The following is a 25,202-nucleotide window of genomic DNA, read 5'->3' on the forward strand; positions in this document are numbered from 1 at the left end:
ATGAGCTGCCAGAAGAAGCACGAGGTAATAGGGACACACAATAGTGACCATCCTGACAAGGAGTGGTTCATGCCCATCAGTGGTCTGCATCTAGCCATCTGCTATCAAGTGTTTGCAGCTATCACAGACAAAAAACGTATTAAGAAAGGATTTGAAGGGAGCCATGGAGAGCTGCTTTGGTATTTGATGAAAATATCCTAAAGTACAAGGGAAGTTTGTGTATTTCTGCCAGAAGTTAGGGTAAAACTACGGTACAAATGTGTTTGGTTTTAAAAAAATGAAAGGGGTAACCCCTTTGTTATTGCCTTATACTCATCATTGGGTAAAGGCATACTTAACTGGCAGGGGAGACACCATGATCAGGCAGGTGGTTTTCCCAGGGCGAGGCTCATCCCCTGCACTGCGGGTGTGCTGATCCCTGCAATTTCCCCAAATGCGAGAAACTCCACTGCATAATTTGTGGTTCCACCCCTTACTCCATACCATTTGCGTCATGCTCAGATCACTAATACTTTATCTATCAAATCTATACATACACCATATATATATATATTTAACTAGATATATGCAGGCTACTCAGTTATGCTTCCACTGCTTCAACCACCTCCACAGAGCATTGGCCACCACCCATGAGTCAGTATACAGATAGAGTACTGGCCACTTTTCTCGTTCAGCAATGCCTAGGGCCAGCTGGATAGCTTTTACCTCTGCAAATTGACTCGATTCACCTTCTCCTTGAGTAGCTTCTGCAACCTGTCGTGTAGGACTCTGTACAGCAGCTTTCCTCTTTCGATGTTTTCCTACAATACGACAAGATCCATCAGTGAACAAGGCATACTGTTTCTCATTATCTAAGAGTTCATTATATGGTGGGGCTTCCTCAGCATGAGTTACCACCTCCTCAGGTGGCATTGTGAAGTCTTTGCCTTCGGGCCAGTTTGTGATCACTTCTACGATTCCTGGACAATTTGGGTTTCCTATTCGAGCTTGCTGCGTGATTAAAAGGCAACCCACTTACTCCAGGCAGCATCGGTGGCATGATGAGTAGAAGGAATCTTACCCTTGAACGCCCAGCCCAGTACTGGTAATCAAGATGCCAGGAGGAGCTGTGCTTTAGCACCAATTACCTCTGAAGCAGCTCTAACTCCTTCATATGCTGCCAAGATTTCTTTCCCAGTTGGGGTACAGTTGGCCTTGGAGCCTTTATAGCCTCGACTCCAGAATCCTAGGGTTCAACCTCGAGTCTCCCCTGGTGCTTTCTGACAGAGGCTCCAGGTAGGGCCATTGTCCCCGGCTGCAGTGTAGAGCACATTTTTAATGTCCCGTCCTGTTCAGATGGGTCCAAGGGCTACTGCATGCACAATCTCGTGTTTAATTTGCTCAAAGGCCTGTCGTTTCTCAGGACCTCACGTAAAATTATTTTTCTTTCGAGTCACTTCATAGAGAGGTTTCACAATCCGACTATAACCTGGAATATGCATTCTCCAGAAACCCATAATGCCTAAGAAGGCTTGTGTTTCCTTTTTGTTAGTAGGTGGGGACATAGATGCTATTTTGTTAATCACATCCATTGGGATCTGGCGTCGACCATCTTGACACTTAATTCCCAAGAACTGGATGTCTCATGCAGGTCCCTTGACCTTACCTTTTTTTACGGCAAAACCTGCTTTCAGAAGAATCTTGATTATTTTCTTACCTTTCTTGAAAACTTCTTGTGCTGTATTACCTCACACAAAGATGTCATCAATGCATTGTAGGTGTTCTGGAGCTCCACCCTTCTCCAGTGTAGTCTGGATCAGTCCATCGCAAATAGTAGGGCTGTGTTTCCACCCCTGGGGCAGTCGATTCCAGGTGTACTGGACACCCCTCCAGGTGAAAGCAAACTGTGGCCTGCACTCTGCTGCTAAAGGAATAGAGAAGAATGCATTAGCAATGTCAATTGTAGCATACCAGTTGGCTGCCTTTGACTCCAGTTCGTACTGCAGTTCCAGCATGTCCGACGCAGCAGCACTCAGCGGTGGTGTGACTTCGTTCAGGCCACAATAGTCTACTGTTAGTTGCCAGTCTCCATCAGACTTTCACACTGGCCATATAGGGCTGTTAAAGGGTGAGCGAGTCTTGCTGATCACTCCTTGGGTCTCCAGCCGACGAATCAGGTTCTGGATGGGAACCAGGGAGTCTCGGTTAGTGTGATACTGTCACCGATGCACTGTGGCAGTAGCAATTGGCACCTGCTGTTCTTTAACCTTCAGCAGTCCCACCACAGAAGGGTCATCTGAAAGGCCAGGTAAGGTAGACAGCTGTGTAATATCCTCAGTCTCTACAGCTGCTATACCAAAAGCCCACCTATACCCTTTCGGGTCTTTGAAATGCCCTCTCTTAAGGTAGTCTATGCCGAGGATGCACAGAGCATTTGGGCCAATCACAATTGGGTGCTTCTCCCTTTTATTCCCATTCAGGCTCACTTCGGCCTCTAATACAGTCAGGTCTTGAGACTCACCTGTCACTCCAGAAATAGTAACAGATTCTGTCCCTTTATGATTCGATGGCAATAAGGTACACTGTGGCCCAGTGTCCACAAGGGCTCTATACTTCTGTGGCTCTAATGTGCCAGGCCATCGAATCCACACAGTCCAATAAACTCGGTTTGCCCTCTCCTTCTCCTGGCTGGAGGCAAGGCAACCCTAATGTTGAGAACAACATCTAGAATTACAAGATCAGTTCCTGCAAAGACTGGAGCACCACTTACCATGGACTGGAGCAGCCATCCTCCTGCAGAAATTCTTTCTTCCATCTGCTTTACCTTGCAACTCAAGCACTCATGCCTGCAGGGCTGCCGTAGGTTTTCTATCCCACTTACTCATGTCCTCTCCGTAGTTGCAGAGGCAAAGCCACAGGAAATCTCGGAGTGGATCCTGTTTCCCTCGAGTTGTTTTTCTAGGAGGGCGTTCTTTCTTAATGACTGGAGTCTAGGTCTGTTCAGGGGAAGAGTGGGATTCTTTCCCCTTCTTAAACAGTTTTTCAAGCAGCTCATGCAAAAGTTTATCAGTTTTCTCATTTTGCTCAGCTATTGTCTTAGTCATTTTCTCCACTCTCTCAGCAATGGTCTTAGTTTGCTCAGACATTTTCTCCACAGCTGCTACATGAAGGGGACGGGAGAGGCTGTCTTTGTACTGTCGCACCTCATTAGCCACTTCATTTACAGTTGGTGTGTCAGTATCAGATCCTACCCAGACCATTGCTGACAATGTGTGGGAATAATTTGATGGTGCACGCTGCACAAACTTTCTCAACAAAGATCATTTGCATGGCATTTCATCAGGGTCTATAATCGCTTGCCAGTTGCTACAAATCACCTCTTGCACAGCCAGTTCTCTCAGGTACTTAATACCTTTTTCCATGCTGGTCCATTTGGTTGGACGACATTCGATGTCATCCTTTAAGGGATTACCTGCCCTTTACAGCTGACAGCAGTCACCTCCAGAGACTGAGGATATCTGCCTTTCTCTTTATCAATCCCTCCATCTTTGGACAGGTTTCCCAACTGCTTAGCTTCTCTGCCATCTAAATCTATGGTATCAGCTCCATTGTCCCAGCATCGGAGCAAACAGGAGACAAGTGTCTCACCTTCATGAGGACTAAGGTCCTTTATGGACTTCGCAAATCCGTCATGGGAAAGGATTTAATAATGATCTCTGCATCTGAGTCCTCATCCTGTGTTAATGCTGGCTGAGAAGGACCCTCTTTCTGGATCTGATTTAGCAGGACGTTTTCCTGTATCTGCCTGAGAAGGACCCTCTCCTGGATCTTCCTCAGAGGAACCCTCTCCTACGCTGTCTGGCTTGGGCTAGTCTTTGTCGTCAGAGGCAGGGGAACGAGGTAACTTCTTCTGCTTCCTGGTCACCAGGGCAACTTGTGCCGGTTCTGCTGGAGTTTGGGTGGCAGCAGCGCTCATTGTCGGGAGCAGCCGGAGCCGTGACCGTGCTCCTCGTCGGGGCTGGAGCGGCCGGTGCCGCTGCGGGCGGGGAGGGGCTGGCGAGACAGCCCGGGGGAGGGCGGGGGGCAGGCGGCGGGGTGACTTTGACCGCGGGCTGTGGAGTGACCGGTGCCGCCATGGACCGGGCCGGGGCTGGGGCCGGCGTTGGGGCCGGTGCCGTGGCTTTTGCCGGGGCCTTTTGTGGGGGCAGCCGCTGGCGCCGGTGTCAGTACGGCCGGAGCCGCGGCTTTGGCCGGTACGGGCGGTGGCGTGGCTTTCGCCGGAGCCGGCCGGGGGGGCAGCCGATGTGGGCCGGGCCGGGCCGGGGTCTGTGGCGGGGCAGCCGGTGCCGCTGGGGCTGCTGTCGAGGCCGGTGGCGTTGTTTGTGTCTGTGTTGTGGCTTGGGCAGTCATCTAAGTTGTTTTGAGTTACTGCTGTAGCTATCAGTGGGGGGGTGTCTGAATTCCTACTGCAGCTTTCGGTGGTAAGGTTGTCTGAGTTTCTGCTGCGGCTTTTAGCGGTGGGATTGTCTGAATTTCTGCTGTCTTTGACTCTGGCCGTGGGGTTTGAGTAGCAACATCAGAGGTCACATGAGACTCACTCCTGCACCGATACTTAACAATAAACCACCCCTGCCACACATTCAGGAAACCCAACAACAGAATCACGTGCGAATGAAAGTAACATTCACTCTCAACACAGCCCAAAGGTTTCTCATCCCCTAATTCTGTTGCCAACACTTTCGCATAATTATCAAAGGGCAAAGTAAACTTTCCCCAGGTGAAACCAAGAGTGTAATTAGTAAAAGACTCTGTCACAAGATGCCCAAGATATGCAGGTAGAACCGTTATCCAAGCAATTATTTTATAAATCTGAGGGCAAATCCACACCAACATAGCACGCTTAGACCATCACATCCAAACACAGGATAAATAAACCATGCAATATATTCGACCGGTTAATGCCCATTGCATCAATTAACTTCATACTAAACTCTCTAAGGACACAATACAAGATTTCATGTAAGAACGACATGATGTGAACTGTCTGTTCTCCCTGAACAAGTTGGAATTCTAACTATTCAGGCAATCTATCAGAGCTCCATTCCTGCCCCACACTGGGCACCAACAAATCTGTTGTGGTTTCGGCCAAATCGGCCAATGGCCAGCGACAGACGTTCCCCCCCCAGCCTCTCATGCACCGAGAGGAGGAGGAGAGACAAAGAGAGGTTTACAAGTTTAGAAGAAACTAAACTACTTTAATGAAATATTAATAATAAAATAAAAAAGAAAATAATGAGATAGATACAGTATATACAAAACCGTATTAAACTCCCAGGATGATGTCACCGGCAGGCACTGGGGAAGTCCCAGGCTGGGCTCAGCGATGGGTGGGAACCGGGTTCCAGAGTTGGAGTCAGGAACACACTGATCAGGATCAAAGGCAGATGAACAGGGAGGGTCCTCCCTGGACATCGGCCATTGAAGGAAGAGGATTGACCCTTTGACCCCTCAGCTTTTATACTAAGCATGGGGCAGATGGGATGGAATACCCTGTTGATCAGTTTTGTGTCACCTGTCCTGTCCGCTCCTCCCTGCAGATGGGACCCCTCTACGCTTTTCCATTTCTGACCCTCCAATGGGGCAAATAACGAAATTAGCTGGCCTTGGATGTTATAGCAATAAGTATAATCAAGAACTTCTCTGCATGCCATTCCTTGTCACAAACTGTCTTATTACTCTGAACGAACCACTTTAGATACAACATGCTGTTAATTTCAGAGAGATAGAAGAGGCCTAGCTAAGAAGTAAAATTACTGAACAGAAAGTTGGCTCTGTTTTACCTCAAACCAGGACACATGGGTAGTTGCTATAGATTAGTTAAATTCACACCAAGAATTGCTTCACTAACTTGTTCTTGTCAATACACATTAAGATAAACTGAGCTTGCTTACCTTAACTCTTTCTGCTCTTCGCTATTTAAGTAATGTCTTGTAAATTTAAGTTTTTCAGTGCAACTTAATTGCAAGCTTTTCCATCTGTGTCTTTTCCCTCTTTCTTCCGATATGTGCCTCTCTGACGCCCGAAGACTGCGACTAGTGAATGCCTGGTTAACTTCTTGCTGCCCAGAGCAGGTGGGACTGCTGCGGTATTTCATTTCACACTAGGAAAGCTGTGAAGGGCCGTAAGCCCTGGGGCCAGCAGTAGCAGTAAGTCATGGAGCCAGCAAGAGGACAGAGGCCACAAGGCCAGGTTTCAAATTAACTGCATAGTAAGAGCATTGTACAGGGAGATGGCGGGGGTGGGGTAGGGGGCAGGTATCCTGCAAAGGCCAGACTACTGCTGACTGGAGGCAGCCCTAATAGCAGAAGACATGGTGGAGGGTGAAACAATAAAGAATATACGTGTTTGAGCAAGCAAATTTGTGCAGTTTGGGTAAAGCTGTTTTTCAGACTTTGTGAAGCGTCTTCTCTTGAGTTGCTCTGTGATGGTAGAGCCCTCCCAGAGAACTTTCTACATCTACAATTCCATGTGGCATCTTCTTGTCCTGGGTTGAGAGACACAGGACTAACTTATCTTCTAACGCTTGGGAAAACTGCACTTTCGGAAGACTTCAGTGTCTGAGTTCATGAAAATATTTACTTTATAGCCATCTAGGCTATGTGGGATTAAAGGTCTTGGTGTTTTCAAACTTTGCCAGGTGCAGGGACAAGGAGGAGTGAGGCCCAGGCACTTGACCCATGCTGGCCAGCAGGATTATTTCATACCATGAATGCCACATTCAATATAAATTAGAAAGTTTGCTGTGTAGTTGCTCTCTCTCCCTTGATGCTGGCGGTCCAGAGAAATTCTTGCCCTGGTGTCAGACCCCGGAGCCTTCCCTTCCTCCCGAAGCCATGGCGCTCAGTGTCCAACATTTGCTGCCCACTGCTGGGAATGCACAGCTTCCTGCTGATAGAATTGCCTGAGTATAATTCTTGTATATCTTATATTAGTATCAGGCCAAGTGCAAGGTCCTGCATCTGGGTCATGGCAATCCCAGGCACAAATACAGTTTGGGCGGAGAATGGCTTGAGAGCAGCCCTGAGGAGAAGGACTTGGGGGTGCTGGTGGACAAGAAGCTCAACATGAGCAGGCAATGTGCACTTGCAGCCCAGAAGGCCAACCGCATCCTGGTCTGCATCAAAAGAAGCGTGGCCAGCAAGTTGAGGGAGGTGATTCTGCCCCTCTACTGTGCTCTGGTGAGACCCTACCTGGAATACTGCATCCAGCTCTGGAGTCCTCAAACAAGAAGGACATGGACCTGTTGGAACGGGTCCGGTGGAGGGCCACGAAGATGATCAGAAGGCTGGAGCACCTCTGCTATGAGGACAGACTGAGAGAGTTGGGGTTGTTCAGCCTGGAGAAGAGAAGGCTTCGAGGAGACCTTATAGCAGCCTTCCAGTACCTGAAGGAGGCCTACAGGAAAGATGGGGAGTGACTGTTGATCAGGGAGTGTAATGATAGGACGAGGGGTAACAGCTTAAAACTGAAAGAGGTAGATTTAGATGGGATACCAGGAAGAAATTCTTCACTATGAGGGTGGTGAGGCTCTGGAAAAGGTTGCCCAGGGAAGCTGTGGGTGCCCCATCCCTGGAAGTGTTCAAGGCCAGGCTGGATGGGGCTTTGGGCAGCTTGGTCTAGTGGGAGGTGTCCCTGCCCACAGCAGGGGGGTTGGAACTAGATGATCTTTAAGATCGCTTCCAATTTGAACCATTCTGTGATTCAGTGTGATTCTGTGATTAATACTGGTTCTTTAGTATTATTGTTAATTATTTGGTCTTATCCTATTAAATCTTATTTATATTTCAACACGTGTGTTTCCTTATTTTCCCTGATTCCCTTTTCTGGGTGGGGAGGTGTAATTGGGTGATAGAATGATTGTCTAAATGACAACAAATTGTTATGGGTTTTCTCAAACCATAACACTTCTTCAAACAGACTTACAGGTCTCTGCATTACTAATGCCCTTCGCTATGAACAGCAGAGCTGACGTGGTGTCGTGGTTTGGCCTCAGATGGCAACAAAGAACCACGTGCCGCTCGCACGTGCCTTCCTAATACAGGAAGGATCGTAAGAAAAGGCAAGACTCTTGGGTTGAGACAAAGGCAGTTTAACAGAACAGCAAAGGGAACAGGCAAACAACAACAACAACACGGATAGGGGACTATACAAACGTGATTACGGAACCGCGGCTCCCCGCCGCTCGCCAACCGGCCGGACCCAGGACGCCCCAGCCCGCTTTTAAGCAGCAACTTCCTGCCCCCTCCCCCGGCAGCTCAGGGTGGGCGTGGCTCACATGGCATGGAATACCAGGAAAAGTTAACCCTATCCCCACCGGAACCAGGACACGTGGTTAAGTGCTTGCATACGGTATGCACATTAATATGACTGCCTGTGTGGAAATCACACAGCATGACAATATCAACATGGTGCAAGAGGAGGTCTATGTTGGTGGTTTAAAAAGCAGTTCCACTTGTGTGAGGTCAGAAGATCTCCATATATATTTTATGACTCCTCAAAACAACGTAAAGAGAAATTATCCATTTGATAATTGGATAACCAGTGCTTGTCATTTAGCATAGGATATTCATGACCATGACACTGTAAGAACTTGCTACCTTTCCTTTTACCCCTTCTTTTTTTGAAAAAACTTTAATCTCAAAGTCCACCTAGGCAGGCGGTAGGAATCTCCCTCACTGCAGATTTAAGAAAAATCAGCTTAGACAAACATCTCCCAGCTTTGGTCTTGCCTCACTGCAAGATGGGCCAGACAATTTGTTGAGGTTTCTTCCAATCTGACATTCCTTGGAAAGTATCAGTTGCTCTAAGGTATCAGAGAGAGAAGATATGAAAGCACAGGGCAAGATGCTGGACCTTCCACTTCCTCATTCTCTCTTCGATACAAAGGTTTTACAAAAGTATTTAGTTGTGGGATGATCTCCTTTTCCTGTACAGCACAATGGCTGTGATGGGGTATAGTGTCTACTATAAAAATTATCATGGCAACGCAAAATGCTGAAGGAGAGCTAAAGGTACCTTGTGGCAGGTGGGATTACGTGTGTGCGTTTATAATCTATTGCATATATATTCAGGGGATCCTCTCAGTTCTATGTAATATACTCTGAAAGATGCCCCACTGTATGTTATCTTCAGGGTGGAGTTTGAGTGACTTCAGTCATACATACTTTTATTATGATTGGTGTAAAATTCTCTCGCTTCACAATTAAAGGTATAGTTTACAAGAAATTCAGGGCACAGACTCAAGGAGTGGTCGCACCTTGGAGGCGGGTAGCCTTCAGGATGGAGGTGTGTTTTGGTATTATAATGACATTATAATGAGCAAAGTTCGCACAAAGGACGGCATTTCATCAAAATATGACAAAATGCTGGCTCTGAGTATCGAGTGGGCAGCTAATTCACAGTTTATCTGTTTCATGGTATCATCCCATTCTCATATCTGCTCCCGTATCATAAGGTAGAGCCGTGGAATAATTGCATGCCGCCCCATACCTCATGTAGCTTCAGAAGCATCCTTATCAGGGAACCACAGGTCTTGTATTCTTCATGCCAGCTGCAGCTGTTTTCTACCTCAGAAGCCTCTTGATTTTATACTTTTCCTTAATGTGTGAACAATGCAGTACTTTTGTATTTTTAGCCAATTTAGTAATTATTCCACATAATCCACCCCGTGACTACAGTCACTCAAGCTCCACGATACTCAATACTGGTAGGGAAGATCACATGTTCTTTTGTGGTGAGGGATATCAAGCGCAAATACATCTTGTGGAGTGATCAAATGAGTTAAACTTTTCATCATAATCCAAAGTCTAACATACAAAACAATTGTCAAAGAGAAGCACAATACAGTGAGTGTTAGTAAAACAACAACAGGATGGAGCATCTTGTTATAAAGTCCTGTAGCTGTTGGTGACCATCCAAAAAGAGTGTCTTTCATGTCCTCCGTCTCTCTTGACTCTTTCCAGTACTTGGTGTATTTCTTCAACATCATGATGGACGGTAATCAAAGTTCTCTGTCCATTTTCTTGGGCCTCTTTCAACAGTCGCTTCAATTCATCGTGTTGTAGCAGCTTCTTCACCAGTGAGAGATTCATTCCGATAGGGGTAGGCAACAAATCTCGAATCAATGTGTAATTAGATTGTAGCAATTGAAAAGACGTAACAGGAGCTGAATAATTGAAGTCACATTCGATAATGTTAGTAAAGTTACAACCACAAAGATTTGAGTGATTACTTATATCAACTGCTATATCATCTACGAATACAAGACTACAGGGAGATCTCATGCAAATGCACTCTTTCCCAAAATATACAAGCACAGTTTCTAGGGTTTCATCGGGATGTATCCGGGAAAGTGACAAACATTCTGGTTGGTGTCAAGACAAATATCTTGTGCCTTGAGAGTATTACTCTCACAAATGAATCGTTGTTGGTCTTGTGAAACGCATGTGTCAACATCAACAGTTTACCATTTATCCTCATTTTGTTGTGCCCAGACTCTATGCTCTATTGGATAGAGTATAGCTCCATGGTGATTCAACCCCAGGGCGATGATTGGGTATATGGTGTATACTGAAGCATTGCATATTGTTAAGACAAAATCTGTGGCCTTGCTCTCAGTGGGATCATAGGTGAAATTAACCAGATACCACCAGGTTTGAAATTTTTTCTAAAATTCAATTGTGTTATCCCATATTACTTTTTCGGTGGGCAAGGTGCCTTTTTCACCTTCCCTTATGATTGCGGCTATCATAGATTGCATCCACAATTGGGCTTGGATATAACTAAGAGCCAAGGAAACATTGTTTTGGGTTGTACCAAGTGCATCTGTGATCAGCTGATGATCTTTTTCACCCGTTTCTTCCCACTGAGGCAATATATTCGATAAAAGCCATCGGTGGTTTCCCAATGCTGATAGAGAGGACTGTAGAGGATGTCTTAATTTATCTAGATCACTAGTGGTTGTGACTAGTTTTTTGGCAAGTATCTCGGCATCTATACTATTTAAGACTCCCAGGCCTGTTCCTAAGATACCAGTCACGTCTCTCTTCAGTCGTTGTGCGGTGGTAAGAGTTCGTCTGTCCATGTACAGTTCATCTAAGGTTCCTGTAAGACAAAAGAAAAGGAAATCTGCTCGGTCTTATTTGACTGACAGGGTTAGAAAGAGTGCGAGATCCACCAGGTATAGTTGTTAAAAACACTCTTGGTTCCCAAGCCTCCTGCTTCTTCCTCACTCAACATAATTCTGTCCCCCCCTTCAGAAGAAACTGGCCACACATACTCAACAGCGGATTCTTCTGGCCACCTCGAATATTTTTCCTGTATTTTCGCTAACTCTGTTGGTGTCCACCGAATAGTACGCACAGTGTTGCGGACTTCATCATCATCCTCATCAACTGTGGTTTCAGTTTTAATCAGAGGTCATAAAGGAAAGACTCGGGATTTCACAGTAAAAGTCCTTCCCTCCTCATCTTCTTCCTCATCCTCACTATTAGACCAAAAATCTCCAGTCTGGGTTCCAGAATTTGGATAACACATTAACTTACAAATTTGTTGGACCTGGGTTGAGGGCTGCATTTTATCTAAGAGCCCAGTTACTCTTTCCAATAACTTTTTAAGTTGGAGATTTTCATTCCTGACTCGAGCATTACGATTTCCTAAATGTTCATTCTCACTCACAAGCTTATCAACTTGAGTTCTTAATTTTTCTCCTGTCTCCTTCTGAAAAGCTAGTGATGACTTCAACACCTCATTTTCCGATTTCAGAGTTGCATATTCTACAGCAGAAATCAGATTAGGAGCAGGGGTTTCCCTAGCTTCTTGTTGTGCACTAAGCAGGCGCCTAACACTGCACAAATCACGCCCTTGCCTTTCGCCGCTCTGAGCTCTACTGAAGCCCGACACTCTTCAATACGTTCCCCCACTTTCTCTTCATCCTTCCAAAATTTTTGGGCCCACTCCTTCCCAGCCTGGGAAGGGGCACAATCATATTTTTGCAGCAGTTTATCCATGGCAATCCTGCCGACTATGCCAAAATTCTGTTGCATGAAAGAGGCAAAGCGGTTTTGGCAGAAGATAAACCCCCTTGCGTTCTAACACTCCTCACCGAGGTGGGAGGCTAGGTGCGGCTAGGTTTAAATTCCGAGTGATGCCCAATTCAGCACTATCAGTCCAATTGCGTTTAATATGTATTAAACTATTACGATTTGGATACGCTAATAGTGGACTGCACCTTCAGTCTAGTCATGCTCCTGAACTGACACGGCCACTCTCGAGTCTTTGGTCGCGTTCAGTGAGAAACTGAAACGACTAGCTACTTAAACAGTGCAGTTTATTTAAACAACAGATATATAGGTTCTTAGGATTGCTGGTGATAAATACACTGTCTGCAAAGCACGTGCAAATGAAACTATACAAAACGTGCAACACAGTTATAAACGATACAGCCTGGCTATAAATGTAGGAAAGAGATTCTCTAGAGAAATTTCTAAATTTCCCGAGGAAGCACTCGGTATAATCGAAGTCTTACCCAAAGACGTCTCTATGGCGGGGACGAAAGGCTCAGCCCGTCGACTGATCCTGGAAGTCAGTGATGGAATTCTTCACAATGGTGTCTTCCCAGGGTATCCCCCCTCTCTTGGGCTATTTTTATACTATTTGTTATCTTCAAGGTGGAGTTTGAGTGACTTCAGTCATATATACTTCTATTATGATTGGTGTAAAATTCTCTCGCTTCACAATTAAAGGTATAGTTTACGAGAAATTCAGGGCACAGACTCAAGAAGGAGTGGTCGCACCTTGGAGGCGGGTAGCCTTCAGGATGGAGGTGTGTTTTGGTATTATAATGAGATTATAATGAGCAAAGTTCGCACAACGGACAGCATTTCATCAAAATTTGACAAAATGTTGGCTCTGAGTATTGAGCGGGCAGCTAATTGGCAGTTTATCTGTTTCATGGTATCATCCCATTCCCATATCTGCTGTACATCATAAGGTAAAGCCGCGGAATAATTGCATCCCGTCCCATACCTCATGTAGCTCCAGAAGCATCCTTATCAGGGAACCACAGGTCTTCATGCCAGCTGCGGCTGTTTTCTACCTCAGAAGCCTCTTGATTTTATACTTTTCCTTAATGTGTGAACAATGCTGTACTTTTGTATTTTTAGCCAATGTAGTAATTATTCCACAACATGATATAGGAGAGAAGGACTGGATACACAAACTCACAGTGAGATTAATACAATTACCAGAAAAAGCACCAGCCATGACCAAGCATCTTTTGTCAAGATTTCTGTAAGCCTCACAACTTAAGTTAAAGAGAAAACAGAATGTGCGTATTTATTTTTGGGTTTTGCACAGAGGTTCCTCCAACATAAAAGATAGCATGAAAGAAATAGTAACAATAAAACAAAAGTTAATGAAATGCAAATCTATTCTTAAACAATATTGGAAGTGACCTGTGAAGGCAATAATTTACTGGAGGGTTTCTGTCTGAATTTATTTTTCTGCCTTAAGATCATATCTGTCTTTATACATTTCTTTTCTGAAAAGACTTTATGACCAGGATTTTAATAGCACATCCATATCTTAAGCAACCAAGAAGGGAAATATTTTTGTTAAATTACATTGTGTATGTTAAAGTCTCGTCTCCTTTACAATACCTAGTAAATAACCACGACAAAAAATGGATGAAAAATTTTTCACCAAAAAAGGCCCAAAGGTTCTTGGTCCTTCCATGAAACTGTGAGCAAAAACAAAGACAGAAACGCACAACCAGTTTCTACGTTCGTTCTTTCCTTATTTGTCATGAAAGCAAAAATACGGGAAGTGGGGTTACTAATTTTAAGAATTTCCTGACAGGGTTAAATTCTAATCTTATTCTATTAGCATGTCTTGTTTCCTACTACTGCATATTGCAGAACAATTTTCACTATATAACACTGCGTAAATAAAATTTTCTATCTTTCTTTGAAAAGCAAGTGCAAAATATAATCAGTGTTATTAGGAGAAAAAATGTAAGGTAGCATAAACCTTGGTCCTGCTACACAGAGCTGTATGAGTTGATCTTTGAGCTCACAAGGCTTCTTGATAGAATAAAGCGTGTTTCAGCATGACTTAAAGGATATTCCCATATCAATCCCTTTTTCTGTAACCAACAGACCTTTGTCAAAGCTTGGTCATAAATGGATTTTTAAGGTAATCACTGTATTTAAAAAGTTCTGCTCATGATGTCTCCTAAAGGACCCTCTTGTAGTCTCATAGTTTCATCAAAGTTACATTATTTTGGACACGCACATAATCATTATAAATGCCCTGCACCGCTGACCCCTGCAGTGACAAAACTATTTTTGGCTGACAACACTGAGAAGCCCATGGAATGACTTCTGTCCCCCGCATTGGGCACTGACCCCATTTTGTGCCCAGCCTCCTCTGTCCCACTGATACCACCACAGCTGTGCACCTAGTACTTCCCCGGCTTGGAGCAAGGAATCATAGGCTACAAAGCAAGGGTGTGTTGCACAGCCTGAGTCTGGGGGGAGTGCTGCTCTCCCACAAGAACCCTTGTTTGATTTTGCTGTTCTTCAGCTCCATGGCACACAGGTTTTCTCAGGGGTGGATGCTCCGCTGGTCATGGCCAGTGGTGGTCAGTGCTGGGGGACAGGGATGGCCGTTTTCCTTTGGAAAACATGCTCCTGCCAGTAATTCAGCTCGGTCGTCCCCCCCACCAAGTTGGTGAGCAGGAGTGGCGGTGAGGTACTGGACAGTGTCAGGGTGTCTGTGTCAGTCGGAGACAGGCAGACACGTCCCCTTACCATCTGGGGACGTGAGGCCACCTTTCTTGCCAAGGGGATATATATTATATATATACATATATATGTCAGGCAGCCTCATGGTGAGCCGCCCAGCGCTAGGAGACTACGTGTGGCCTTGCCCCTTCCTCCCTGCAGGTACCATCAATCTCCAAGGCAGCCCCCGGGCTCCCTTCCTGTGCCAGGACCACCGGGCAGGTACCACCACCCCCGCCATGGTGAGGCGTGGGTGCCACCACAAGCCACCGAGGCTGATGACAGGTACCAGGGCTGCCACCACGGTGAGCAATGGCACAGGTACCGCCACCGTACCCGCCGTGACAGGGGGCCGTAGCGCGGGGGACCCGGCGGCCGCCATGGCGGGCGGCGGCTCCGGGCGTAGCAGCGGGAGTGCGTCAGCGGCGAGGGGCGGGGAGGCCGCCGGGCAGATATTAAGCGCCGGGCGGCACCGGGCGAAGGCAGAGGTGAGCCGGGAAGCGCCGTCATCGGTCGGTGGACGCGGCCGTCATTCATCCATCTATCTCTGCGCCGCCGCCGCCCTCGTTCATCCCTGCGCCGTCGCGGGAGGCTGCCCGCCCGGCTGAGGTGAAGTACGGCGGGGCGTGAGGGGTAACCTGCCGGGGCGTCCCGCTTCTCCGCGCAACCCAGCCAGGCCTGCCGGGGAGGATGGGGGAGAGGGAGGGCTCGGCGGGCACCCGCGGAGACCGGGGGAAGGGAGGCCGGCCCGGCCCGCCGCGCCCGTGGGCGCGCTGCCCAGCGGGAGGCAGGTGGGCGGGACAGAGCGGCCGCGGCCCCCCGCCCGCAGGCCCCGGGACGGGTGCACCCCGGTGCCGCCATCCCCGCCGCCACCCCGCGCCGGCGCCGCGCTCCCTGCCTGGGGGCTGCGCCCGGTCCCTGCCGCCCACCGCGGCCGTAGCAGCGCCGAGCCGCACCGAGCCCAGCGCCGCGGGGGGCCGCGGGAGGGCGGAGGCGGCTCTGTCGGGCGGAGGGGCCGGCCCAGCCCCCCCTTCGGCCGGGTCCGCCGCCCCTGGCCTCGCCCGGCCTCCGCGGGCTATGGGCCGGGGCTTGGACGTGCCAAGTTTGGTGTGAGTTTTGGCCCAGGTGACCCCGTGTTAGCTGGGGCCAGACATCTTTTGTGGGGGCATCTGTTGTAGCGTTGCAGTTTGTGCGTTATAGCCACACATGTATGTATATTAGATCTATTATGCATGTGCATACCTTTATATATCTATATGAAAAATAACAATTGCAATGCTACAGTGAATCCCTCCCACAAAAGATGGCTCTGTGCAAATACATGTGGACATGCACAGTCACACACACGCTCTTAGTGTTTTCCTGTATGTGATGTCTGAAGTCTTTTTACATTTTTTTTTTGAGGTAGGGTTGATTCTTCTCCCTTAAAACAAGGGACATTTAAGAGACATTCTTGTCTCTTAAAACATCTTGCCAAAGATACCCATTGACGTAGGATTGCTATCCTGCTTATGGAGTATTAAATACAACCTGAGAAGGTGGGTTACGCTGGGAGCTAGAGCACAAGGTTTTACTAGCACTAATGGAGAACAAAATGTACTAACTAATGATTTTATATACATATTAGTATCCTATTTAAAAGAAACCATTGAAGAGTGATCTTTGCGCTCTTCTGAGCTGTGGAGTTTTCAGTATTAATAATGAGAAATTTGGTAAAGTAGCCTGTGATGTGGAAACACTATCTGGCTGATACTTGGGGTTTTTTTTGTGTATGTGTGTGAAGGAGAGATGTGGGAGCTTGTTTTTCTTTCTAACTAAGTGCAGATACTCGTTTTGTGTGTTGGGCTGTAGCATTGGTCGTAGTCTGGTATATAAACCACCACTTCTTAAGGGGAGTAAATATTCTGGCAGAGTGATCAGTATAATAAAATCAGCGCTGCCTCACTGGAGAGCCTATAGAAGTTTGCTGCAGATCAGCGTGATCATGGTCTCATTTCTCCTTCAAACACTTCTTGTGGGAACTGAGTGTGTCTTCACTCCGTTTACTTAACCACATGGGCACCTTTATTGTTTAATTGATCTCTGCTTGATTTAGATACTGAAGAACTTCTCGCTTTTTGTCTTAATGGTGGCTAATAAGAAAACTTTTTAGCACCTGTTTCATAGAGGGGAAAACATCAGTTCAGAGAGAGGTTTATACTATAAATGTTTAAATTACAGTTTGTTAACCACAATGATCATCTCAATTTCAACACTGTTTTATGAATGAAAAGCTTCTGAAGACTCTGATATAGTGGAGCAGTGTTTAAGTTGCTTCCCTATTCCCCTTCCTCCAGTCTGATCTTATTTAGCATCTGCTCTGTATGGAAGCAAATGTTTTACAGTGGCTTTCTTTACTGTTGTGGAAGATAAGTAATTAAGATGGGATTCTACTGTACTTTTCCAATATACTCTCTCAAGCAATGTGCAATCAAGACACCCAGTACCAAGACTTTCTGAAGTGTTTCATAATGACCTCCTTTACAAAGAGTCATTACTCTGAGAAATGGCTTGGAAGGTACTCTTTATTTCTTCTGTGTGCGTATTAAGGCAGATAATGTCTCTTCACTTTAATAATTAAAAACAGTGGGGTTTTTTGGTGTGGTTTTTTTAATGCCTATTAGTACTGTAAAGATAACACAACTCAGAATGAACTTAAAATTCTCCTTATCCAAATATCCTATCTGTGCAGGTTGGTTTAGATAGTTGTAATTGTGTACCTATACAGTGCAGAATCTTTGCCAGTGAAAGATGGAGGAAGTTCACTTCGGTGTAAAGGCTGACACTTATTAATGCTTTTGTTTTCATTTTTAAATGTGAAAAATGTAAATGATTGCTATGAAAATCACTGAAAGAAGAACATGGAATTTGGTGATATTAGAGCAAGTCATCAGAGTAGAAGAGCCCTTTACTTGCTTACATTCTTAGATATAATAAAGTTTAGTGTCAATATCTATCTCGTAGCAACCAATGAATATCAAGTAGTAGTAAGCATTTAAAGGTGTTACCAATTATGTTTCTAAACTTCAAATACAAATAGTAATATTAGAGTGGAAGTAATGTATGTGCTTATTTTCACACAGATATTCCTTAAATATTTTTCCATTCACGTTATGACCACCTCATTTCATCACAGATAAATACCCTCCTCCAGACTCACAGGGCTGTAACCTAGTCATCAAATTCTATCAGCTATTTATTCTAGCTGATGTATAGCTATTCTATATATTCCAGGAAGCCGTAGTCTTCCTTTGATCTGTGAAATACAAAGTTTGGGGCAGCTGTAGTAGAAGTGCATGCTTTTCTTTGGAAGAGCTTTTATCAATGAATGTCTCTTGGGTGATCATTTTGTAAACTGTTTAAAAATGAAAAAAACTTTTTCAAACAATAGAAATGTTTTTCTTCAAAAAACCAATCAAGAAAAATTCAGCCCTCCTCTGAAACTTTTGCTTCCAGCTGTTACGGCATGGATTAAACAATCCTGAGTGGAAAAGCTTGCTTTAATGAGTTTCCGCTACTGCATTGTTTTAAATATGACAGAAATGGCATATTCAGTGTCTTGATAGCTCTTGTCTGGCATTCTTGCAGTTTTGTCTGCTGTTGCTGACTTTTTCTTTTTTTTTTTTTTAACAATGGGATGTGATAGCATGTATTTATTTAATCATTATAAATTTAGTTGCTGTTCTTCAGTGAGCCTGAGATTTCAAAGAAGCTTTTAAATATCTCCCTAAAATATAGAAAAGAATCCTGTCCCAAAAGAGCGATGAGCTGTCAAATCTTCCCTAAAATCTCACTGAAATCAATGAGACTTATCAGGACTAACGTATCTCTTAGTTTCCAGAGTTAACTGGAAAACCTACTAGTGTTTTAAATAATACATCTATATATACTAAATGATTCCTTGAGTTGAAAATCTAGGAAGATGCATTTGTCTGATTGTGTACTGAACTGTGTGTTGTACAGCTATTCAAAGTAGCATTTTAGATTTTTGATTTGTTTTCCAATCTGAGTTGTTCCTCTCTTGGTCCTGTACTTTGTTTTGTAGTAAAATAACATCTTATGATTTTATTACTGTAGAACAGGGAACCTGTGTGTTCATAGTGCCAGTGACTCCCTTCTGCTTACGGTTAGAAATTGGTTTTGGGACAGGATGAATTGAACTCACTGTTACCCTTTTATCCTAGGCTTCATCAAAACATGTAAAGTAAGGGTAATTAAATAGGTTTCTTATTTTCTCTGGATCACTGAAGAGGGAGAATAATTGGTAAAGGTGCGGTCTGTGTCAAATCAGTAGCCCCTGAGGCAGTGCTTGAAGAAGAATACACCCTGTTCAGAAGTTTGAACACAGCTGTAGTTATGGGCCTGCGGCTGCACTGGTTCTTCCCAGGCACTGGGTATCAATGACCTTGGAATGGTATGGAATGCTGCATTAACCCTAACGGACTTGATACTTCTAATGCACCAGGTGTAAAAATGTGAAATGCGTTTAGGTTAGCAAATGTATTGCTAGAAGACCAATCTCTTCTCTATCCCTTTTGCAGGTGGCAAATCCTGCAAATAGGCTTTCTAGCTTGAATAGCGTTTCTCACAACTGTTGTAGAAGTAGCCAGCAATAATCGTAACTCTGGGGAATTTGCGTGATTTATGAGTTGATAATGATAAAATAGTTGGGGATGTTAACAATAATGATGTAAATGTTATTACAGTGCAGCACAGACAAAAGCATTTTAAAATGTTGGAGTATTTTATTTCTTTTAATACTACAGCATTGAGAGTTTATGTTGTCAACCTTTACTCTGAAGCTGCAGAAAGGAGTTTTCTGAAGAAGCGGGAGGTAACAAACCTTATTCTTGCAACTGTGGCTTAAAGACAAACACTACTTCATCCTCAAGATCATGAGTTAGCAGTGCTAATACTGTTCCGGGTTTTCATACAGTATGGTACGGTGATATATTCAGAGGTATGATTAACTTGCTTATCTTTGTTCTAAACCCACCCCTAACAAGCCACTAATGTCTGTATTTCTAGAGAAGATCAGTTATTGAAGCTTTTAAGGCATTTTTTTCCAAAAATTCAAGTACAACCATAGCCGGATAGCCTAGGTGCTAGGAGGTGTAGCTTAGAAGTTTGAATCTTACAAACATGTATTACAGTGAGAAGCTGGGGAAGTGCGGTATAGTCACAGAAGCATGTAAATTCCTGGAAGGATGTCAGGATGGTTGATGATGGAGATAAAGACAGGGTGACACCCAGGAGAAGGTTGTGTGTGCATTCCTTTCTGCTATGAGAGACATTCTTTCTAACTTTCTCAGACATCGAACTTTAGTCCTGTGGTAACATGCTTACTGATAGCTAGTGAATACATGTTAACAAATGAGTTTTTTATAATGCAGCTGTGATAGGCTGAACTAAAACAGCAGTGGCTATATCCATGCAGTTGTGGCAAACAAAAATGAACCATTTGCAAGTATGAGACTGCTGGAAACAAAGGCAAATGCAGAGCTGCTCAGGAATGTGCTCTACCTGCTAAAGGGTTTGCTAAATAGTGGTTCTGATGGCAGTAGGTACGGACAGTGGGGAGAAGCGATTAATTTTGGGGAAGATGGTATGCCCTAAGCTGCTGCTAATTTGTATGGTCCTGTTGGAAAGCCTAGAGAAGAGGGATGTCAGTCAATTGATGTCTGAACAGATTCTTGAGAGCTCTGAGCAATTAAATACTCTTTTGATGTTTTAGTCTTCCTTTGTTTTGGGAACAGAACTTCTATGTAAACAAGAAATACCAGACCTTGCTGCTTATTTTTTTTTTTTCTCCTAGCTGGAGTAGCCTACAAGATGTGTGACTCTTTCCTAACTTATTAGTCACATTGATGCTAGGTTTGAATTTGCATTTCTTGAATATTTATTTTTCAGAGAATCGAGTTTCCTTCTAGCTTTATAGTTTTAGTTCATGAGTGCCTTTTTTCCATCCTTCTAAAGATGGGGTGAGGAAGACAAACATTCATTGCTGAGTCCAGCTGTGAGCTGGAGAGGGGTAGTCTGTCTGTGTGGCCTTTGTAGAGCTAAGGAAGTACTGCTGCTGTTTTACATGGACATATGGAAATGCCTACACCTACCACTGTATTTATGAGAATGGTGTCTGTCACCTGGGATGGTAACTTGAAATGTCTCTTGACAAAACGACTGAGCTCAGACTGACAGTAATGACTTCGTCATCGTGTCTGTGGCCCAAGTGTGCTGTCGGAAAGCCCTGATTACTTCCTTTGAACATTGTTCTTGATGTCTGTGGTATTCTTGTCGTCTGACTTTTACTTTACCTTTCCCTTGAGAAAGTCAAGGTATAGTTCTTTCTAGTTGTCTGTGTCCCTAGCTCTTCTGGTATTCTTTGATCAAGCCTGTTTTGGTAAGTCCACAAACTACATTGCCTGTGAAGTTCATCATTTTGTTGTACATTGTAGAACACTGAGCACAAATAGGGTAAAATTCAGAATTCACTTATATTAAACATCATATTTTTAACCATCTATCAACTTATGAAGGTAATTGTAATAACAGCTGGGAGATAGCTGCCTGTTCCCTCTCTGGAAAAAACGTAATTCTTAGTCTACAGTACGGTTTAAATTCTTACTGCTCCAAATATGTTGTACTGTAGTGCTGAATTCTGGATTCTGATCCTCAAGCTATTGTAAATGGGCTGTAGGCCGTATAGTCAGACTCTGAAACTTCTCAGTTCTGTGTGCTTGCTGGTCTGCAAGAAAGTTTTAGGGTAGACTGGCAGTGATTTGTTGTTTATTTGTTTTCCCTGCTTCCCTTCTGTGATTTACCCCTACTCCTGGGAAGACCCCGTGTTGGTTTCTAATCCCCTTTCTGCATTTTCATTTGAATCACCCACAAAACCAAGACAATTGCAGGTTTCTTTGTTATAAGTGTCCTTATAGCTCTCCTGCTGCAAATGACTTCAAAATGAAACCAAGAAAACACCTACAGATAATTTAGAAAAGATAAAAAGAGCTTGAATAATATTTAACTCTTGAATTTTCTGCAGCTTCTCTGCTGAAAGCCATGACATCCACAGGCTTCATGTGGCATAGTTGTAGCTCAGACAACTGTTTTAGTAACTCCTTGGGTATGAAAGCTGTAATTGCAAAGCTAAATGACCTGCTGCTCACCATTAGTAACCATAGTCACCATCACATTTGAATTTGCATGTGGAATATTCTCGAAGCAGCCATAAAGAGAGTTGCTGCCATTTGGCTGATGAGCTCATTAGACTGTGCTAACATGTGTCTGCAATTGGCTGACCTGATCTGTGCAGCTTTGAAGTCCGCCCCAGTTGTGGGGATAAGGGAGAGGACAGCACAACCAAGTGTTTTAAAAATAGATGCAAATACGTACGTAGGGTTACTGCAACGTCAGTCTCGCTGCAGTGTTAGGTTAGTCCACCAGCTGTCGGACCAGATTCAGTGGGTTTTTTTCTAAGTGTGATCAAGACAAGAGCTTGCTTTATTGTTCGTATCTCTGAAATCACTAGATGTGTTTGAGGTGGCCCTTCCAAACGAGAGGGATAATGTTAAGAGGAAGGTATGAAGGTTTGAAAACTGAACACATAGCCAAGAAAAATGTGTCCCAAGTGGGAGTAGGGGATGGTCTTTTCATAGCAAGTGGCATTCAAAGCTGCAGAAAATCAGAGAGGAGGCATATCTTATTGCCTTGTTGAAGAGGTGCCTGGAGAAACAGGAAGCAAACTAAGGGATGCAGAGTTGTGGAAGATGAGCAGGGACAAGAGCAGCATGGCTTGATGGATCCCAGGTGGGTGGCCAGCCACCTGAGGAGGGAGGCTGAGTGTAGGCTACAAGTGCTGAGCTATAGGAAGGCCTTGAGGATCTTTAAGAGCAGATGCTGTGGGGTACAAGATGCAGGAGCAAAATTGGAGGGAGCTGAGGGTTGAGCTGGAGACTGCAAAACAGCAGCTCTGAGCTGCTGAGGCAGGGAAGGGAGAAAGAGGAGTGACCAGAGAGGAAAGGTGGGTCATTAGGGGTACCTGCGTGGGGTTTGGTGTTATTTTTTAAGATGCTAAGCAGGTTATCTATCGGAGATACAGGAACGTGGGAGATTAGAGAGAAGAGGGTGTGCTGAGCACAGGAGAGATCAGATATGTGTGAGAGAGAGGCTGATCCAGGAAGTAATAATACCATTTAAGACTATTTTTCTGTCTTTTAGATGTTTGTTATTTTCAAACACAACTGGAATGGATTTTGTTTTGTGTACGGATATACTCACCTCGAATCTGAGAACCTGAAAGGGAAGGCATGAAAGTTTTCCTTAAGAAAAACTCATATTTTAGATTTATTAATTGTGGCTATTTTCAGTTGTCTCAAACACTGAACTTAATGTAGTAAATCTCTGGCATGCTTTCCTTGTAGTAAACATGTGTACATATTAATTTCCCAAAACTCTCTACTGAAGAAAGTGCTCTTCAAGACACCAGGAGATGATCTCATTAAAATGTGAGACTGTAGAAAAATGCAACTAGCAGGTTAGTAGTTTGTAGACCTAAGAACTTACTCTTCGATTAAATAGGCTACCTAATCAAATACCTAATTTTAATCACTTGAGCAAAATGCCAGTGGTGTTACATAGGTGCTTAATCAGGCATATGCTTAAGAACCTTACCTACATAAGGTGGGTTTGAAAGTGAAGTTGCATAATATATTCTCCCTAATACTGCTCTGTCAACTCAGTTTTGATGACTGGGTAAGTTTGCTGTCCTGCTTTCATTAAAGCCATATCGTTATGTAGTTGTTAGCAGAGTTTATGATTTCTGCAAATCTAACGACCAGTTGATTAAAAATACTCTTATTGTTGCTTATACCTTAACTAAGAGTATCTAGTTTTATGTTAGTACATATTGGTTGCAGTTTAGTCTTTTAGAACTACCAAATACTAATATTTTTTTATGATGTGTTAGAACATCCTGCATAATTTAATTGTAGAATGAACATTCAGATACTTTTTTTTTAAGGTTGTATTTTGATTTAATGAAATTAATACATTTTTCAAACTTTAATTATTTTTTTAATTGAAAAGAAATCATATGGAAATACTTCTTTTTTAATGTGGAGAACCCTTTCTTTTTCCGTCTTTGTTCATGTTTCATTCGAGAAGACACTGCTTGAACCCAGTCACGTAGATATTTTGGCCATAATTCTTGCTGATCTCCACTGCAATTGTGTTTTATAACAGGACTGGGGAGTTGGAGCCTTTATATAGATTTCATAATTCTGTATTACATAAGAAAATTAAGTTGTGGCAGCTAATTAATGAACGGAAAGGATTGATTATTTTTGTTTGTTTATTTGCATTCAAATCAACAGCTTTGATTTGTCTCTGGTAGGAAAAACAGAGCTGCATAAGCTGCTTCAAGCAGATTACATTTAATGTGGTTGGCATATTAATCCAGAGCTCTTGGTGGATGTTGACAGCAATTTCTAGATCACTGTCCTGTGTTTCCTTAAGAACTTTCTATTTGGGATTTTATAGGGTGTATGTTATTTGGGGTTTTGTGTTCCTTTAAAAAAAAATAAAATGTTTTTTCCTTTGAGGAAAAAAAAGCCTAAACCAGAGCAAATTTATCTGTGTTGGCAAGAGCTTATATTTAAGATTGATGTGTTTATGTCCTCTAAAAATGTGAACAAAACACACACTGCAGGAAATAATATTTATATGACTTAATACTATGGTGCAGATAGTGGTTTGAAGACTACTTAGGAACATACAAAACCAACCTTTTTTTAATTAAAACCCAAGAAAACCTACTTTTAAATATGTTGTTACTTTAGTGAGGAGGGTTTGAGTTGTGTGTTCAATGTGGCAGACCAAATAGTGTATTGTTGTTGCTTCTTCAAGCGTATATGGTTTTCAAGAAATCCTAATATATATTCTAGTGTTTAAAACATATCTTCTGTTTTCATATACTACATTACAAATTAAAATGAAGAAAGTTTTAATAGATGGGGAAACTTATAAAGCATAAAAGCTTGTTAATTATGGGACAGGTTTTCTCAATATGCTTCAAGCTAAAAGACTCATAATAAACCAGATAAGTATTCTCTATACATATTTAAATGATTAATTATCTTAGCATGTAAATTTATTTAGCAGTTTAAAATTTACTTACTTTTATATTAGAAAAGGAAAAAAAACTTTTTTATTTATTTAAATGTTTCATACTCTATTTGGATAGAAACAAGAAAAAACAACACTTAAAAACAACCCCTCCCAATTTGAAGTATGTGATACTGAATAAAGAAGAAACAAAAGCAATGAAAATGTTTTGTGTATGTT

At 43.6% G+C, this 25,202-nt stretch overlaps 1 protein-coding gene and 1 pseudogene across 5 annotated transcripts in view; both read left to right on the plus strand.

Moving 5' to 3' along the window:
* The first annotated feature begins 330 nt into the window (after positions 1–330).
* On the plus strand, positions 331–467 carry LOC141736613 (U1 spliceosomal RNA; annotated as a pseudogene).
* Positions 468–15,263: 14,796 nt separating this feature from the next.
* FAM169A (family with sequence similarity 169 member A) overlaps positions 15,264–25,202 on the plus strand; it is a 35,434-nt gene continuing 25,495 nt past the window's right edge. Inside the window, exons 1-2 of one of the 5 annotated variants that reach the window (XM_074570593.1) lie at positions 22,774–22,881; positions 23,282–23,394. Coding sequence is in view for 1 of the 5 variants with exons in the window: in XM_074570590.1 (XP_074426691.1) it covers positions 23,605–23,612 (8 nt within the window). In the remaining 4 variants the exon portion in view is untranslated. Of the gene's footprint in view, positions 15,432–22,765; positions 22,882–23,281; positions 23,395–23,552; positions 23,613–25,202 lie in introns of those variants that run through there. The other 4 variants (XM_074570591.1, XM_074570594.1, XM_074570590.1 and 1 more) reach the window with 4 other exon arrangements.

This window comes from Larus michahellis, chromosome Z (genome assembly GCF_964199755.1).
Source record: "Larus michahellis chromosome Z, bLarMic1.1, whole genome shotgun sequence".
NCBI classification, from domain to species: Eukaryota; Metazoa; Chordata; class Aves; order Charadriiformes; family Laridae; genus Larus; species Larus michahellis.